The sequence below is a fragment of the Macaca mulatta genome, chromosome 10, assembly GCF_049350105.2.
Source record: "Macaca mulatta isolate MMU2019108-1 chromosome 10, T2T-MMU8v2.0, whole genome shotgun sequence".
Taxonomy (NCBI): Eukaryota; Metazoa; Chordata; class Mammalia; order Primates; family Cercopithecidae; genus Macaca; species Macaca mulatta.
Genome location: NC_133415.1, coordinates 60,216,656 through 60,236,166, shown reverse-complemented (window position 1 = coordinate 60,236,166; position 19,511 = coordinate 60,216,656). Strand labels below are relative to the sequence as shown.

The 19,511-nt window shown below is 49.2% G+C and overlaps 1 protein-coding gene across 1 annotated transcript; it reads right to left on the bottom strand.

Annotated features, from left to right (window-relative positions):
• Positions 1–6,178: 6,178 nt before the first annotated feature.
• CST5 (cystatin D) lies at positions 6,179–10,170 on the bottom strand. Its single transcript, XM_001097898.5, has 3 exons — positions 9,853–10,170; positions 7,737–7,850; positions 6,179–6,515 (listed from the first exon to the last, which is right to left on the bottom strand). Exons 1-3 carry the CDS (start codon positions 10,084–10,086, stop codon positions 6,432–6,434), a joined length of 432 nt encoding a protein of 143 aa, XP_001097898.3. The 5' UTR covers positions 10,087–10,170; the 3' UTR covers positions 6,179–6,431.
• Between the last annotated feature and the right edge of the window lie 9,341 nt (positions 10,171–19,511).

Below are 19,511 nucleotides of genomic sequence, written 5' to 3'. Positions count from 1 at the left end.
GGCCTGATTCTTCTGCCCCAGTGTGCTACCTCTCTGAGGCCATCCCCATTGCAGAGCTCTCCACAGGCCTGGCTGTGGCCTCTGCTGAGCTGCACCCCTGCCTGACTTCTCCCTCTGCCCTGCCCCATGCCCCTGCCTCCCCAGCACATGCCTCAGTGAGCCTCTTGCTCCGGAATCTCCATCTGAGTCTGTTTCCAGGAACCCTAACCAAGAGATGGTGGAGTCAGGACCCACATCACAAACATCCTGCCTTTTAAACTACAGGGGGTGTTAAGTTTGTGACAGTTTGAAACATTTGTGTCTAGGAGATTGGATATCTCCCTTCAACAGATGATCCAAATGTTCTTGCACCTGAGACCTGCTGAAGAAAACCAATGCTTCATCTGGAAAGTTACTTGTTCCCAAAAATCTCTTGCTCAGCTGGGTCTTTTTTCCCCTCTTCATCCCTAGTGAAATGCAAACCAAAGTGTCCATCTGTATTGGACTTGGTAAAATATTTTCACTCATATAATTTTCTTTGATCCATCTGATGAGGAAGGTTGGGCAGGTACCAGAAACCCCTTGTACTCTTAAGTAAATAAGTAGGAGGTAGGTTGAGGATAAGGTGTCAGGTCATGTACTTTTCAGCTTAATTATGTTCTTGTCACACAGTAAGCTTCATTTGTCACCCTGGCTGTGGGACTGACAGTAATGTGTCAGCTCCATCTCTCCTAGGAGCGTCCTGGTTGCAGGTAGCAGGAGTCCTGAGAAACACTGGCCGCCTCTCCCATGACCATGACGACACTGGTTATTTACCAAAGGTCGTGGGGGTGGTGTTCACAGAGTTGGACACCATAGCCCTAGGCATCCTGTCCCACACTACAGCCGGAAAGATGAGGAGTAGGAGCAGGAGGAGGTCACAGGTCATGAGAGGAGGGTGGGGGAGGGAGGAGCAAGAAAGAGAGAGAGAGAGAGATAAAGAGAGAGAGAGAGAGACAGACAGAGAGAACTCTCCTCAGGGGCCTTTCTCTGTTTATCCAGCAGATACTCTCTTAGTAGTAACCTGGCCGAGTGCTTAGCAGTTGTTGGCTGGACTTGAGCTCTATTTCCCCAGGGGTGACGAAGGCTTGGAAGTCCATTGGTCCATTGGTCCATTTCCTGATACTTTCAGTCTTTGCACTCAGGGACAGGCAAGAGGAAGGGAATTGACAATGGCTGGTGAGGTTTCCAGAACAAAGTCCCTTAATATGACAGTTCAACGAGAGCTTGTAGAAACTCCATTGTACTCTGAAGTTTATGAATGTGTTTATGCCGAAATGTGCACACACACACAGCATTTCTACAATTTTCATCAGATTCCTAATGAGATCACTGACTGCGCACCATTTCAATGTGTAAGTATGGGTGCTGAGATGTGAATGGAATGCTCTAAACTTGTGCTGAAATTAAATGCAGACCAACCTCTTCAAACTTGGATGTTTCTTACTTTCAACGTAACTGAGCAGCAGGCTACCTCCTCCTTACATTCAATGGGAGTAGAATACAGGAGAATGAAATAGATCAAGCACTCTAAATCCAGCTGGAGTCCACCTGCTAATTGCAATCATTGTGTCCACAGGAATGGTGAGCTCTTTGCTAGTAAACGCTCCTTAGGGAATGTGAACGAAGATACTCTGTTTTCCCCAGGAGCTCACAGTGTAGCTGAGAGAGAATCTATCCAGAAATAGTCAGTGTCATGAAAACCAAGGAAAAATGTATTGAATACTGAATGACTTTTGCAACTCAGGGGGCAGGGGAAGCCACTGATGCTGAAAATCAACTCCTGATTCACTCGTAATTAATGTGCTATTAAGCATATGCAGGCATGCCAACCACACCAATAGACATTTAGTCATAGGGTTTGTTAGTTTTTAAAATGCAGACATAGAGAGGTACAATGAAAAACAACCTATATCATCACCCAAATACCCATGGATGACATTTAAAATAATTAGAACATATACACATTGTAATAACATTCAAATGAAACAGAAAAATGCAAAATTCTTCTCCTCTTGCTTTTTCTTCTCCTCTCTTCTCATCCTCTCCCCCTTTCTTTCTCTCTCCTTCCCTCGGATGTGTTTGTATGTATAGATATGTGTTTATGTCTGTGTACATGTCTATATACACACATACACCTGTGTTTAGTTTCGTTTTTGGAAAGAGCTTTGTATTAACATACCATATAGATCTTGTTTTCTATAAAATAATATATTCAAAGTGTATTAAATTTTTTTCATTTTAACACATTTATTGCTATCTAATTCTTTTTAATGATAGCTCCATCATGTGTGTGCATAATTTATTTATTCCCTCTCCAGTCATGTCATCGTTTTGATCATCTGAAGTTTGTGCTATTACCAGGATGCTGCCATCCTACCCACAGGTTTCACTGAGTGCTGGTGACACAATGGATGATGTGAATTCCTAACAGGGATTGGTGTAGGGGGTGGGCATGTGACCCAGCCCTAGCCAATGAGACTGCAGGGGTGGTGAGCCAGGGAGGAGCCTCCTCACATTTAGGAAGTAGGTGTGGAACAGAGGCTCTTCCCAAGGCTCTTTCTGCCTCTGGATGTTGGTGTTGATGATGTGATGTCTGGAGCTGTTGCAACCACCTTGCTACTGCCTCACCCAGGGGCTTCTTATCATGAGGGTACAGCATTCTCTTTGCATTCAAGACATTTTTAATTAGGGACTTAGTTTACATGTGGCTGAAAGCCTCTCAGCAGGTCCCAAGGCCTCTGCAGTTTCTTCTGCATGGTTTCTCCTTCCCTCACCTCTTCTTCACGTCTCCTTCTACTTTTGTGGCTGGTGGATTTGTCTCCTCCCTCACATCCCCCTTTGCCCACTCACTATGCAAGAATACTAGAGTCTGCCCATATGTGTGTGAGTGGCACAGACAGGAGGGACGGGGCTGACGTCCCTCCCCTCTATCCTGATGGCCCTCCCAGCTGCAGGCAACAGGCATGTAAAACCGTGACCAACAGGTGAGATGAATTGAAGAGATACTTCTTCCAGGACCAACTCCTGCACGTTCAATGAGCACATCAACATAGCACATCATGATACATTTGCACAATTTTGAAGCTCACCACACAACAGTGACCATTTAAAACTGCTGTGTTACTGAGCATTGTTAATACAAAGAGTCTTTAAGATCGTCAATCTTATGTCTAGAAAATTTAGACAGCACTAAAATCTTAGAGCTCACATATGAAAGGAAACTGCAAGAGGCTTTCCCGAATTTGACAACAATCAGGAAATATTGCCTGATATTACCAATATGAGTTTTGAAGCAGAAAAAGGATGTTATGAACCATTAAGTTCACAAATCATCAAGCTGTTAGTGGAAAGACTGGTTTATCTTTCTGCTGTATTTATAAAAGTTCTGTTACAAATTCAATGTCTTATGATGAGGCAAATAGTGATTCATTAGCTGAATATGGAAACATAGGGAGAAAATATTACAGAGTTGTGTCAACTAGTTAATTAAATAAAAACATTATATGAGAGTAAAAATCGTGTGGATTAAGGAAGGGCAAATCTGCCCTTACATCTGCAGGGTGGATGGATGGACTGACGGGGTCAAAGCCAGTGGCACGAACAGGAAACCATGTTTCTCTCAAGCTGCAGCTTTGAAATGTCAAGCAATCTCTTCCTTGGCTGACAGCTGCTTTCTGACTCAATGGAAGACCTTGTTCTCTAGCATCAGGGCTGTCAGAATCTTTGCTTATGACTGAGAAGAACATCCCACTGCTTGGAGGATCTGGATCCATCTTTACACAGAAGCACAGAGCTGCAGAGAAGGGGTTTCTGGATGGAATGTTCCATATCTGCCTGAACCTTATGGGTTCTGAGGATGTTGGAGGAGCTGGATGCACTTTGCAGTCCACACCTGACCCTGGCTCCTTTACACAGAGGCCTGCCATGCTCTGAGTGCATCAATCCAGCCTCAAAATCCCTTCCTCCAATCCTGTGATAACCATTTTTCCCTTGTTTGTTGAGTCATCTGAGGATCCTTGTTGTGACTTTATTCCCTTATTGCAGTAACCCAATAGTGAGTGTGTTGACTACAGTACTGATTTTGGTGGCTGATTGCACTAGGATGTCTGTTATGTTCCGGATTTTGTGGGTGTTTGCAGTATATCTCAGTGTTTTAAAAAGTGAGTATTTTTGCCATAATTTATTTTCTTTTCCTAAATAAACATTAACTTTTGTGCTTTCTTTTGTATTGCTAATATTGCTCTATTTTTCATACAGAAATCCCCCATGTTGTATGAGCCTCAGGCCCTGCAGCAGCTGCTCTGCCTGTGGTCATGTAGAGCGTCCACCTGCCCAAGGAAAGACTGTGCTGTCTCGTGCTTCCCAGGCCTCCGATCCACTCACCCCTCCTTCCAGAGTGATTTCTCTATGCTGGATGAGGGATTTCCAATCTCTGCCGTTTCCATCTTTTACCTATGATCTGGTGCATGATTTTTTCTGAAGGAACTCCTAGAAGACACTTAACATGACCTGATCAGGAACCGTCTTTACCCTCTTCCAAGGACACAGCCCAGTGCCCAGCAGATGGACCTGTTCATTCTCAGCTTCCCCACATCCTGCTCTGCTCCTAGGGAGCAGACACTCAGGGAAAATGTGGGGGGAGCCCTGTGCAGAGCTCCAACATCACACCATCTTCCCCAAGGTAGAGAGAATTGTGTCAGAAAGGGACTGTTTTTCAAAAAATCAGCTGTCCATTGTGTGCCTGGATGGTGGCCTTTGGTTAAAAAACGCTTCATCCACATGGAAAATTATGAGCGCCTCCCTGCAGGGAAGACTTTGCCCCCAGCCACAACATCTGTGCACCTGCTGCTCTGCCCTCGGCCCCTCTCTCCCAGTAGAAGCCTGAATCACTAAGTGCACCGGCCGCTGAGAGCATGAGGCCCAGATTTGACCCCCCCTCTCATGGCTGCCTGGGCACTGCTTCACTTCCCACATCACACACTCTGTTAAATCCCATGGGGGTGGAGAGCAAATGGAAGCAGATGCTGCCCATGCTCCCTGCCAGACCATTCTCCTCCTGGCTTCCTAGGTGCGGCACAGTGGGTGCTGGCCTCAGGGCTGTTTCAACAGCTTCCCCTTTGTCATTTCCCCCTCAGTGTTCATGGCAGGCACCCTTGGTCAATGCAGCTCTGAGTGGGGAAGGCATTTCAGAGCCTTGGACCAGAGGTACCTCCTGTCCTGAGGGCTGCACCCCCTTCTCTCTGAACTAAAATAGCAAAGAGAAGGACCGTGTGGGCTTGGGGCCATGTAACTTAGGACTGTAGCCTCCTGCTAGAGGCACAAATATCTACTATTCTATGAATGATGCTGACACTAAGATTGTTTTTATTAATTGAAACATCCTCCTTGGAAAACAGTCCACTACATGCCAGTCCCATTTGTGTTTTAACTTCTCTAACCCTAATATTAAGTTTGACATGAGGACTTTTTAAAACTTCAAGTCCAGAGAATGGGCTGGTGGGTGTGAATTGACAAAACCACCCAGCTTGGGGCACACCCTCCCAGGATGGATGACAGCAGGCGCTGCTTTCTCTGGGTGATCTTGCTTGTCTTTGGTCTGGTTGGCATTACTCCCAATCAGTTACACACACATACACACACTTTTGGACTTTGTTTCCGTATAGGGGCCTAAAGTCTCTTGTGGAAAGAAGCAGACATCGTTCGCTATTTAGTGTCTAGGGGATTTGATGAGAGAAGCTCAGTCCCTGGAGTCTGCTCAACTCTGCAAGCACAGATGGAATCTACGGCCTGGTGAGCTCCACCAAGGCCTGGCCCCTGCCTGTGGACACAACCAGCCCCCTCCTCCTGGTCTGACCAGGAGCTCAGGCCAAACCAGCAGCCCAGCTTCTGGGGCCAGTAGCCTGGGCACTCTGCTCTCCCTGACCCCCTCACCAGGGGCTGCTGCAGTTGAAGGCCTGGGTTCCCAGCACCTGGCTGCTGTCTCCCTGCTCTGAGACTCAGGTCTCCTAAAGCACCTGCTCCCCTGACAGCCTTACTGTGGCCACGTCAATTCCTAGATACTCCTCTGATCTCCACACCAGCAGGACAAGGAGGCTTCATAGGGAACTTTAGAAACCCTGCCTGTGAGCACGTCCCCAGACAGCCAAGAACTGAGGGAGGTGATGCTACTGTTTAATTGCAGGAGTTGGGAGAGTGTGCACTGCACACTGGGGCTATGAGAAGCAAGAAGGAAGGAGCAAGGGCAGAGCTCCCTGCTGAGCAACAAAGGCCTCCTGTCGCCTTCTCTCTCTGTCTCCTGGTGCAGGCGCATGAGAAGATCTCCCCCAGGGCGGGGCCCACCAGTCCAGGGGTGGGAGCACTACAGGGGTGGGGGTAGGAGGTGGTCAGTGTGGCTGGCCTTGCACAGACCCCTAGACTTTCCGGCACTTGTAGTTCAGAATGGAAATTTTATTCTCCTGGGAAACTTCATTGATCTGGAAAGAGCAGAACTCTTCCTGTGAAAGGAAAGAGAGGGAGAAAATGAGTGTGCGTTACAGTTAAAGCCAAAGATACCCAGGAATGGGGCATCAGAATGGGGGTGAGAATGGATGGAGATGAGACACTGCCCCCTGACTCCGACCCACCCCTGCCAAGTTCCAGGGCACTGAACCCAACTGGGCAGTGACTATTCCATCGCCCCTCCCAAGGCTCCAAGTCACCAGGTGGCATTGGGCCCCCACCCCAGCCTGCAGGATTCCTGTCCCAGCACAGCCCTGTGAGGAGCAGCCTGTGCAACGCCTCAGGAGCCCCAGGGGTGCAGGGCAGGGGGAGGCGGCTCACTTCCCCCAGCTCCTTCCACCCCCAGCACCCAGGCCAGCACTAAGAGGGGCCAGAGGGAAGAACCCAGGGAACTGGAAATTGCAACTGAAAGTGCCCGAGCTGGTGAGGAGATGACAAAGAGAGTGTGGCTCTGCCCTGAGCTGAGACCTCAGAAGAAATCATGTGTTCTTGGAGAGGCTGGTGTTGGGTGAGCTGGGGCAGATCCAGGGCTTCTCAGCCAACAGGCATTTAATTCCCTCTAATCTGCTCAGAGTGACTGTGGCTACAGGTAGGTGCCTGAGGCTGGGATTAGACAGAGCCTCTTCTTTCTGGCCAGAACCCAGCCCAGCACCTGCTTCCTCCAGTCCAATAGGCAACACCCCAAAGCAGGCAGAGTTGACCTCCCAGTAACCATTACCAAGTTAAAGTCTTCCTAGCAAATCAAATTCATCACCCCTCTCCACACCACTCCATCTGCACACACAAAGGCATCTATATAAACTCACACCAACCCTCACCTACCCGAATCTATGCATGAACCCACATACTCCTTCACACATCCACACACGTGCACACACACTCCTGTGCACCTTCCTCATGTATGCACACATATGCACCTTTCCACATGCATACCCATGTGTGTATACCATCCCACACATACATTCATGCACACACAAAACTCCATATGCACACACACACATTCATTCACTTCACAATACACATCTGCACATGTATGCCAAGCACACATGCGTCTTCCCATACACATGAACACATCCTTGCATACATGGCTTTACAAGTGTCTGCACACATGCACACATGCCTTCCAAAGCATGTACAGGAGTACAGGTGCACGCACACGCACACACACACATACTGCTCTGCAGTTCTTGATGCCCCGACCCACATCAGGCACATACCTCTTTCAGTTCTGGCTGGTCATTGAAGGGGCAGTTGTCCAAGTTGGGTTGGGACTTGGTGCATGTGGTTCGACCAAACTTCACATTAAAGTAGTAGTTCACCCCACCCACGACCTACACGCGTGGAAGAGCAGGAAGCAGAGACAGCATGCTGTCAGTTTCATGCACACACAGGCACTTCCCTGTGACTGAGTCACTGGGCTTGTCTGGGGCTTGATGCTGCCCGCACTGTTATCCAAAAGGCACACAAGCCACCTTCTCCTACTGACTGGCTGGCAGGGGTACTGTGTTTATATAGTATGTGCAGATGGAATGGTGTGGACAGGGGTGAGGGCCCAAGAACCAAGGAACTGGAAATTGCAACTCAAAGTGCCCGAGCTGGTGAGGAGATGACAAGGAAAGTGTGGCTCTGCCTTGAGCCGAGACCTCAGAAGAAATCCTGTGTTCTTGGAGAGGCTGGTGTCGGGTGAGCTGGGGCAGGTCCAGGGCTTCTCAGCCAACAGGCATTTAATTCCCTCTAATCTGCTCAGAGTGGCTGTGGCAAGCAAGCTGTCTCATGCAGCCCAGTAGGAGGAGAAACAGGGGCAGGGCAGGTGGAAGCCAGGGCCTAAAACCCCCTTTGTTGGACTTAAGAACAGAAGGCACAGCTCTGGGGAGCCAGCCAGGTGGGACAAAGAAACAGTCCTGGTGCCAGGCTTGCAGGGCAGGGACTAAACACCAAGTAAATGCTCCTTCCCACAGCAAATAATTAACTGAATTCTGCTACCTGATGATGAAATTTCAGCTAACTTCCAGCGCCTGGCATTCAGTCCACAGAGCATCTTATTCCCATCATTTAAGCCAGAGGTATTTTTCCTCATTTATCAGGAGGAAATGAGATGCTCACATACATTGATGTTTTAGGCCAATAAACATTGCTTCCCACATGCCTCCGTTCCAGGTGTGATTTTGGAGGCAATAGTTCTCAAATGAGTCACACACCTGCATGTCTTACAGCTGCAACTTCAGAAGAGAACTGAATGCTTTCCCTGCACAGTGCCACTCCCAGACATGACTTGTCAGACAGTGGAGAAGCATGGGATGAGGAACCCTGGGATGAGGGTGCTAGACCTCGCCATGTGGAACCACACACAAGTCCTGCAGAAAAACGTACAAGCCCTGTGATCCCTCCGGTGTCAGTCGGCTCCTCTGTAAAACAGGCTCCAGGGCCCAACGATCTACATCATTCTGTGCTTCACTCCAAGTGAGTGTCACACTTAAGAGGGAGGTGCAGGCCAGCAGGGACCATGGCACTAGGGAGTGCCCCTCATGTGCAGGGAGAAGGCTGCAGGAGGAGAAATAGGGCTGGTCTGGACTCCTCTGACTTTCCAAGAGAAGATAGAGGAGCTCTAAGGGCTGGCGGCCCATACAGCCCTGTGGTCACCGTGTCACTGTTTGCTGCTCTGTCATGGGACACAGGTCAAGCTGGGCTTGGTTGCTTGCTGAAGCTCTCTCCCTCCAGATTCAATCACCCCCTCCGCTCTGCTGGGTGACTGCTGTCTGTCCTCATCTGGCTGAGGTCTAACACTGCATCAGCTGGCAGAGGCAGGGGCAGGCGTGCTCCACTTCAGCAGGAACCCAGCGGATCTGGGCTGTAGGGGGTGGTCAGCTGGCCTGAGGGTGGAGGCCGCTAGCCCTAAGGGGCTGTGCCCAGGGGCGTGACTTGGAAGGGAAGCAGGGCTCTGCTGGACAAGGAGCCAGGCTCTGGTGTGGCCTCTGTGGAGAGGACTCAGGGAGGAGGATGAGCCTCATGGCCTGGATCTCATCCTGAACAGCACCAAGCCCACCCAGAGTCAGCAGAGTCTTCACCCACACCTGCTGGACCCTAGGAAATGGCACGGTCACGGCACAGACACAGTGGCTGCTGCAGGTTAAAAGAGGCGGAGGGGATGGGACAGGGCTGAACTGCACTCATGGCCCGGGAATGTCCTAGGGCATGAAGGCCATCAGCAGACAGTCAGGGAAAGCTGAATGAGCCTGAGGTTTAGATAATGTTGATTTGCTGAGAATGATCCCAGGGGTGGGACAACACACCCAGCTGGGACTCAGGATCCCCCGGGGTGGTGGCAGCACCTACCTGCTGGTAGGCAGCCATCACCTGCAGGGGACGGCTGTAGTACTCATCCTTACTGATGTCCTTATTATACTCTCTGATGGTGAAGTTCAGGACGTGCTGCACACTCTTGTCATTGAGGTCTGCAGCATGGATGTCGCCTGACGAGGTCTTCCTAGATTGGGCCGAGGCACTCCTGGCCAGGACCACCATCAAGGCAGTCAGCAGCAGCAGTAGGGCACGCATAGGCCAGGCCATGGTCTACTGGGACACAGAGCAAGGAGCTGGATCTCCCTGAGAGCAAAGAAGCACGAGGTTGAGGCAGGAAGCCCAGGCCAGAGGGCAGCTGTGCATTTATCCTACTTGGGTACCCCCAACCCCACCTGCTCCCTGACCCCGCCCCTGGCTCCTCCTCCTCTTTCTACCCCTCCTCTCTGTCTCCATCTCCCTTTCCACCCCCAACCACCTCTCTCCCTCCCTAAGTTCCCTTTGCTCCTCCCACGCCTCCTCCTCCTCCTCCTTCTCCTCCTCCTCCTCCTCTTCCTCCTGCTCCCGACTCCTGTCCTGACTGCAACCTCCCCCCAGCCCTGCCCCTTTTCTCCAGTGCTGGAAAGCTTGGCTCACCCTGGATTCCAGAGAGGTGACACTGCTGCCTGGGCTGTGAAATGCTGTGACCGCCTATTTCCTCATAAAGTGAGAAATACAGGGCTTGGCCTCCTAAAGTCTTCAGATGTCAGGGACACCCAGGAGCACGTGGTCACGGTCTGGGAATTCTTGGAGCAGGGAGCTGTTTCAGAAGCTCCGAGGTGACCTTGTCCATGCCCTGTTCTGGGGAACTTCTTCGCCAAACATAAAGTAACTAACCTTTGGGAAAAGGTCACTGGGTTCTCTTTTCATAACTCCTCATTATTCAATAAACAAACCTGTCGCCAGCTTCCCCCTGCACCAGGCAGTCTGGGCAATGGAGCCATGGACATGACCTTGCAGAGCTGCCATCCAACAGAGATGTGACGGAAACCCAGGAGAAATTTAAAACTTTCTAGGAGACACATTTGAAAAAGGTTAAAAGACACAGCTGAAAGTAATTTTGGTATTTCTACTTTAACTTAATATATCCAAAATACTTTCAACACATCAGAACTATTCTTAAGGAGCTAGTTTACATTCTTTGGTGTGTGTGTAATGTCTTGAAGTTCCCTGTGTATTTTTTACAGTTAGATCAAGTGTCATTTTGGATTGGCCCCTTTTCAAGTGCCCGGTGGCCACAAGTGGCTGCTGGTGGCTGTGGTACTGCATAGCCCAGCCCCTTAGGGTGTGTGGGAGGATGGGGGAGTGGTGATCAATAATTTAGAGCTCTTGGAGGACGTGTGAGCAGGGAAGGGAATGACCTGGAGTCTCATGGTAACTGTGGGTTGGGCCGGGTGGAAGGTGCACGGAGACCCCTGGCAGCCAGTGGGGGTGTTGGGAGAGGGAGCAGCAGCTGCGGGATGAAAGTGGGAGCCCAAGAACTTCTCTTGCTCCTCCCCTCTGGGAGACATGGTGCCGGCGCTGGTCCTCTGTGCCCGGAAAACTCATGTAATATTTAAAAAATCACTTTGAATGAGGTAGAATTTACATACAATAAAATGCCTAATTGTATGTGTCCAATCTGGGGGATTTCATAAATGCATACACCTGTGTTACCACTTTGTCCAGACCTGTGACATCTGCCTTGCCCCGGATAGTGTCCTCCTGCGCCTGCAGCTCACCCTCATGCCTACCCTGGCAGCCCCTATCCAGCCCTGTAGACTCCTTTGTCACCAGTCCTTGAGCTTCCCAGGAATGGAGTCCCGCAGAGCGAGTCCAGGTGTGTCTTCAACCTTTGCTCAGCATGGCTTTCCAGGGGCCCCCATTGCTTCATTGCCAGGATTGTGAGTGCTGCTTCTTCCCAGACTGAGAGGACCTGATCAACTGGGTGCCCTGTTGGCTGACAAAGCCCCCAGCTTGGGATGCTGCGGGCCTGGGCTGGAAAGTGACTCCAGGAGTGGGGAGGGTGGAAGGAGGCTCTGAACAGACAGCTGCTCCCTTTGTTCTCTCAACCCCACCCTCCACACCTGAAGGTGACCCTGTGGCAAATGCCCTTATGGCGAAGTGGCAGCTTGGCCAGAAACACCAGGAAACCCTGGGCCATTGCAGGGCACCCAGAGGACTCTCCTGGAAGTGGTGGAGGTGAGAGTAAGCCAGGGTCAGCCCAGACCTGCTGTAATCCTGGGGCTCAGCCATGGCTGGGGCTGGATTAGCAGGAACCCGGCAGTGGGAAAAATATTACTCATAGGTGCTCATGTTCAGTATTAGGACAGGGGACCTTGTTAGCCAAGGCCCAGTGACCATCTCACCCCGCTGTGAGTCCAGCATCAGAAAAGCCATGCAGCCCAGCAGATACAGCAGGTGGCCCAGGGATGGTGCTTACTGCTGGGTGAGGGAGGGATGGTCTTCAAACAGGGCTGCACATATGCCTCCTAGTTAGACAGGACATGGGGAGAGATTCCCAGAGAGGGAAAGAGAGGGCAGCCCCTGGCCAGGTGCTTGTGAGCAGAATGGTCATCTCCCAAGTGTGGGAGTTGGGTCTCCTCTGTGGCTCCCACCTTCCCTGACCACTGGGGCTCGAGTCTCAGGAGGATGTGTTGTACAGAGGGTAAGCTGAAATACACACAAATATCTCCCATCTTTTGTCATTAGGAAGGAGGTGCAGGTCATCCACATAACAGGCATATAATGGTGGGTGGAGTGTGGGGTGGGAGCTGGAGTGCTGGCCTATTTCCTGTATGTGATGCCACCAACGGTGGTCATCCACTGTCAGGACTCGAGCTATAGGTGGGGTCAACAGGCCTGATACAGTGACCACTCTAATCTTTGTGGATCAGACCCCCGCGTAGGGCACTCTCAGGAGCTACAAGAGATGCATCCAGTGTGGGTGATGGTAAGTGGAAGGTTAGGGTAGATGGACAGCTGCTCCAGCTGCTGGGTGACTTTGGAAAAATCTTTAGCCTTCTCTATGTGTCATGCATATGGAAAGGTGAGCTGCTTTGTAAATGGGAGTGTCTGGTGGGTCAAAACCAGCAAGATAAGTTTGATTCTGCAGTGACATTTAAGTGTGGTCAAAATTTATAGTAGTCCAGTGGTTCGGCAGGCCTGTACAGCTACTCTTGAGGCTGAGGCAGGAAGATCTCTTGAGGCTGAGGCAGGAAGATCTCTTGAGCCCAGGTGTTCCAGACCACACTGCGACACAGTGAGATCCCGTTTCAAAAAAAAAAAAAAAAAAGACGGAGCCTTAGTTCCTATAGTTTACAGCTCCAAGGACGGGCTGGCAGGGACCCAGAGAGAAACAATGGACTCAGGACCAAGCCTGGGGCCTCCAGCACCCTTGTAATCTGGGGGAGTCCAGCTGCCCAGGAGGGGGCATGTTTCCCTTCTGCCAGGGGATGAAAGAGAAAGCCGTGTTCTCCCAGGCTGCGTGTGTAACTTGATCCTATGATTGAATTAGTGGAGTGAGAAATTAGGTGAGTGACAGAAGTCCTCTATAATAAATAAGCAATAAAGGGGAACACTAAACAATATTATAACCAATAAATACCTAAAGACATAAACATCACCTAAAGTGCAAGTGGTTAAATCAAGTTGGCCAAGAGTTGAGATCTGCACATCTGGGTTTTGAGCAATTAACAGTCAGTGTCTACGGTAGGAGCTGAGACTGAGCAGCCATGGGATTTGGTGGCTTCTCAAAGGGGAAGCCCAGAATCCTTCTTTATGGAGTGCTGGGAGTTCTCTGGGGTCAAGCTTGTCCCTTACACATGCCTTTCCTCCTTACCCTTCCCTGCTCCCAGCTGTGGGGGACCTGAGATGCTCCTGGACCAGTGGCCGCCATTGGTAGGCATCTGGGCTCCGATGGGGATGAGGCCACGTTATTATGAACTGTGGTGCTCGCCGGGAAGCACGTCCAAAGCCCTGCAGGAAAAGGGAGTGCAGAGCCCAGGATCTGAGGTCTGGTAGTTTGGCGCTTTATGGGCGGAAAGAGAATCCTTGGGAAGTTTCCGCTCAGGGATCAATGTGTAAACAGCGCTTAGGATTTTAGATTACAATGTTACTATTTATTTTCTCAAGGAGTACATTCTTCCGAGCAGAGCCAGTGGCTAGAGAACCACAGCCGAGTGGAGAGGACAGGGAGAGGGCCCTGGGAACTCAGGCTGCTTGCTGGTGCCCCGGGGACTTACCCCAACGTCCTGGTCACAGCCTGCAGGGGCCTGGCCCAGAAGAAACCAGATGGCTCTGAGGGGAGAGCAATCCTCTTGGCATCTCTGGGTGGTCAGAGTTTCCTTTCTAATCCCCATTCAGATCACCGCTGGGACTTCCCTGTCACTGTTTGTGTAACCTTTAGCAGAGTGCAGTGGCTATGGAGAGTGGTTCCTGTTCCTGCCTGGAATCCTGTGAAACTCAATCAGTGGGTGCTGGAGCTGGAGCCAGAGGCCATCAGGGCAGCCCTGCTGGCTCCTGTGGCCCTGCCTGCCCTCTCCTCCTGTCACAGAGGGGCTGGATCCAGTGACAAGACTTTCTCTAATGAACCTTTAAGGCTCCTCTGAGCCTTCTTCTCCACTAGGCCTCAACCTTGGTCTCCAGCTCCTACCTGCCAGCTCTGCATTGCCCAGTTTTAGGAAGGAATCCTGCTATGTCATTTTAGGGAGAATCCTGCTGTCCTTGGGACCTGATCACCCTTGACATCTGATCAGGTTCCTCACGCCTCACCTTTGATGTCTGTCTTTGATCCTGTCTGGTCGGTTTATCCAGAAACCCCTACCTTTGATGGCTCTGCTTAGTAATTTTTTCTTCACCAGCTTCCACACCCTGCTCCTTGGTTATAAATCCGCACGTGCTCTTTTTATATTTGGACTTGAGCTCACTCTGTCTTGTTGTGAGAATGTTGACCCCATTACAATTGTCTTGAGTCATCTCAACCAGGGCCAGGATTCCAGCAGGGAAGCTCCTCATCCCCCTGTCCATGACGTCATCACTGGACTGCCTGCAGGCACCACCAGTTCAGCATGTCTATTGCTACGGTCATCATTTTGCCCACAGACCTGCCCCTAATGGAGAGCACGAAATGTAGGTTGGATTCGGAAGGAAAGGGCTGTGCTCCACGTGTCACATGGCAGTTGTAGACGCCAGCAGAAACCACACAGTTGATGGGGGAGGAGATTTGCCCTCTCTGGACACCACATGGGGTGGACTGTGGGTCTCTGCCGGGAGGGGTGTTCAGAGCATCCTGTATGCATCAGTTACCTGCTGCTGCATCGGAAGCCACTCCGAACCTTCCTGGCTGAAAGCAACATGATGTGTGGATTCTCACGACTCTGGAGCTGGCCGCGGCTCTTCCGCTGGTCTTGCTGGGTTCACCTGGGGGCTGCATTCAGCTGGGGAGGGCTGGGAACGTGCTCAGCGGGGATGGTGGGCATCTCTTTCCAGGCGGTCTTTCATCCTCAAGAAGGTGAGAGGATATTTTTACATGAAGTCGCTTTCCATGATCGCATTTCAGGAGCCCAGCTCCCAGGAGCGGCCTGGCCCCCGCCAATTGCAGCATGTCTATGCCAGTCCACTATAAAGCTGCTATTTTTCACCTTATCATTAACAAATGTTGCACAAAACAACACTTTGAAATATAACTATATCCTACTTCTTATCAAATGTTCACTTTCTAGCTTTAGCATACAATGATAATTGTTGTTTGAATCAATTGTTATTATGACTGGTGTGAAAAGGTTGTTTCTAATTTCATCATTTCTTCTACATTTATCAGTGGCATTCATTCTACTGTTAGGAAAAACTTTCTTTTCTTCTATCTGCCTATCTATTTACCTACTGACCTATTTGCCATTTATCTCTCCATAGATCTATCTGACTCATGGTTTCTTATTTTATTCAATGAGTTACGCTGTTATCGCTATTTATTCCTATGTGTAAATTCTCTCAGAATTGGCTATTGGGGGCCCCATCAAGCTGCTGCCTGCATTCTTGTGACACGTTTTAATCACTATTTGAGTCTATTTTTACTTTCTGATGCAACAAGAAGTTCCAGATGTATCTTTCACTTTTCTGATCCAACCTTAGAATCAGTGGCTAGAATCTGCGGTGAGTTCAGAAAGCAAAGCCCAAGTGCAGCCTGTGCTCATTGCTCCTGGATTGCTGTGGGGCCTCGGTCCGTGCTTCTCAACCTGGGGCAGAGGCACCAAATGTGCTTCCCAGAGCACATGTCGGAATGTCTGGGACATTGTTGGTTGTCACTCCTTGGGAGGAGGTGATGCTGTCATTTTGGGGATAGAGGGCTTGGATGCTGATAAACATTAGGCAATGTGCAGCACAGCTCCCAGAGGCAGAGTGATTAGGCCCACAATGTCAAGAGTGGGGAGGGTGAGGGGCCTTGTTCCAGGCCTCCTCCGTGGGACAGAGCTATGAAATCCACACATGAACATACCCACGTGTTGATATTTATTTTTACATTATCTGTCTATATGTTATAAACCATAAGTTAATACTGACCTCACTTCCAACACTGTGAGATTCATTCTGGTTCTTCCCTTTCCAAAGCTGTGGCTGCTTTGTTTGACAGTTAAAAACCTGGATCCCATCCATTGTCATTAACATGCAGTCAGCCTCTGTATCCTTGGGTTCCACCTTTTTGAATTCAACCAAGTTCAGATAAAACATATTTTTTAACAAATGCATGTGTACTGAACATGGACAGACTTTTATCTTGCCATTTTTCCCTAAGGTATACAGCATAACAAGTATACACATAGCATTTACATTGTCTGAGGTAGTATAAGTAACCTAGAGATGATTTACAGCATACGGGAAGATGTGCATGGGTTATATGCATATGTTACACCATTTTATATGAGGGACTTGAGTATCCATGGATTTTGGTATAGCAGGGAGGTCCTAGAACCAATCCCTCATGGATACCAATGGATGACTGTATTTACTTAACTTCCTCAATAATAGAATTTACAGAAAGCGAAACAATATTCCAGATGAATGTTTCTTAATTTATTTCCACAAGACACCTTTTCCGAAGGTAGCTGATAAATGTTAGCCATTCCCCTCAAAAATCAAAGTGTATGAATTTCAGAATAGTTGATTAAAGTTTGAAGATAAAAAATCAGGTGGCTTACTGCAGGCGTTTTATGAGTTTTAATGAATATTATAATGTGCATTGATAGTTCCAAAAGGAGGCTTTGGTATACAAAATAATTTCAATGTTTGTTCAAGGAATTTTTAAAAATATAATTAGGAGCACACATTAACTCATACAGCCGCATTTGTGCTGCATGCAACAATTTGCAAAATGCAGTTTTAGATCTGTTTTAGCCTGCAAATAGTTCTTCCAGATTTTGCCATGAACATAGTTTTATGCTTTTGAGGAAATTCAATGCAGGAAAATACCTATTCAGCAGGTTTCCTTCATAATAATCCACCTTTGTACAAGACCATATGTGTGAGACTGTGTGTGTGTGTGATTGTATCTGTGTGACTCTGTGTGTGTGACTGCATGTATGTGTGTGATTGGGTGTGTGATTCTATGTGTGTGTGAGAGAGACTGTATGTGTGTGATTGTGTGTGGAACTGTGTGTATTTGTGTGTGACTGTGTGTGTGTGCATGTACTTGGACAAGTGGCCTGGCATCAATCCCTCCTCAGGAGTCTGAAAGTGTCCAGCTGCCCACTACTGGTCCCCTAATGAGCCTGGCTTATCCCCATTCAGCATCTCCTGCATTCCCCTAGAGAACCCCATTGCCCTCCTCTAGGATCTCTGAGTTCACACTGCAGTATTTGTTATCATCTTCAGGAGCTCAGCAACACTGTGGATTCTTCCCAATGTAGCAACGCACTGGAGATGCCCCCACTTTACCTCCTCTGCTGTCTACCTTTGGGCACACCCTACTCCAAGGCATCCTCTATTCATGACACTCCCAGGGCAAGAAGGAAAGTAAAAGATTTTTATCAACCGTCTCTGTGCCTCTATGTGTGCTTCTGTGTTCTAGGCAGGGGCACACTGTCTGCTTGCTCAATGCTGTGGTCCCAGCCCTAGCACAGGGTTCAGTAAGGAATTAGTTGAGTGAATTAACGGATCCTCCAACAATCTTTACGAAATGTGTTTCCATATTTTGCAGATGAGAAACCTGCAACAAAAAGTGTCAGGGCAGAGTCTGATGCAAGCGCACAGGACCCCACACTGTGATGTCATCATAGCTGAGCCCTGCCTGGGATCTTGGAGCTCTCCAGCGATGTTTGCTCTGTAAGGGTGGACGTTGGATACATGTGTGCATTCAGTCAAGAGAGGTATGGTGTGCCTGCTGTATGTCAAGGATCATTTTCTCATCAGCAAGAGTACACCTCTCTATTTGGGGATATGTGAAGAACAAAATGACAATGTGTACGAGGTCCTTACCGAGCTGCTTGGCACAGAGAAGCCGTGGAGAAAGGGTGACAGTGTTGCTGGTGGAAGCTCTGCTGGCTGGGTTCCGGGACACTGTCTCTGGGACACCCTGTGCTTCCTGCCACCCTCCCTAGGGTGATTTCTTATCCTTCCCCAGTTGCATTTTGATATTTTATCCCAAGCTTTTGTCATTTTTCAAAAGATCCAAAGGTCATCTTAACTCTTGCCATAAGAAATGACAGTTGTAACAAATAGTTGTAGAGTTATCACAACCTCACGGGTGCTACCAGCAAGATGTTCACATGACATTATCTCATTCCCACTGAGAAAGTCTCTGATACACCCATAAAGGCATTTCATCCAATGTGTATATTCAGTGTCTTCGATGGTCCAGGGATTGTTCATAAGCACTTTACAGATAATGGGACGAATGCAGTATTGCCTTTCCCCAGCTTGTAGTCAGATAATATCCTACCTAGAAAGAGCGACTTGGAAAGACCACTCTGAGGATATGACATGGGAACTGCACTCTGCAGGAGGAGAAGCAGCCAGCTGCAGAAACCCAAGGGAGGGGATTTTCTGGCCAAAAAAACCAGCATGAACTTACCCTGAGGTGAAAATGATCTTAACCTGTGGAAGCTCCTGAATTGATCATCAAGGACCAGCAGGCAGGAGAGATACAGAGACTGGGTTTGGTGATGAGCAGATGTCAGCTCCTTATGCATCATGCTGATGAATTTATATTTTATTCCAAGTCTAATGAGAAGCCTTTGAAAGGTTTTACCGGGACATGACACGACACCTTATAAGTTATTCGAAGGCTGGCATGGCCACAGGGAAGGAACAAGCTTCTAGTCGGTGAGAATGGGAGGGTGGAGAACAGCCAGGAGGACATTGCAGTCACCCAGGAAAGGGAGGACAGTGACCCGGGCCCGTGCAGTGGCCCAGAAGTGGTGGAGCTCAGAAGACTCAGGATGCCTGTGAGAGGCAGTGAGGCAGGACTTGCTGAGGGCTGGGGTGAGGGCATAGTGGGAGGAAAGAAGAGAATTCCAGCCCTGGTGTGGGCACGTGGTATGACAATTACTGAACTAGAGGAGACATGAGGATAAGCAGATGGTCAGGACCTGGGTCTCAGGAAGGAACCGAGAGCTGTCCTCAGGAGATTCTTGGGACATCATGCATGTCAGACTGTGGGTCTAAAATATCAAATCCTGTGT

Coding starts and splice junctions, on each gene's coding strand:
- CST5 (XM_001097898.5), bottom strand. CDS start 10,086: ATGGCCTGGCCTATGCGTGCCCTACTGCTGCTGCTGACTGCCTTGATG. Junction 7,851..9,852: donor TGATGGCTGCCTACCAGCAG/GTAGGTGCTGCC, acceptor CCACGCGTGTAG/GTCGTGGGTGGGGTGAACTA. Junction 6,516..7,736: donor ACCAGCCAGAACTGAAAGAG/GTATGTGCCTGA, acceptor TTCCTTTCACAG/GAAGAGTTCTGCTCTTTCCA.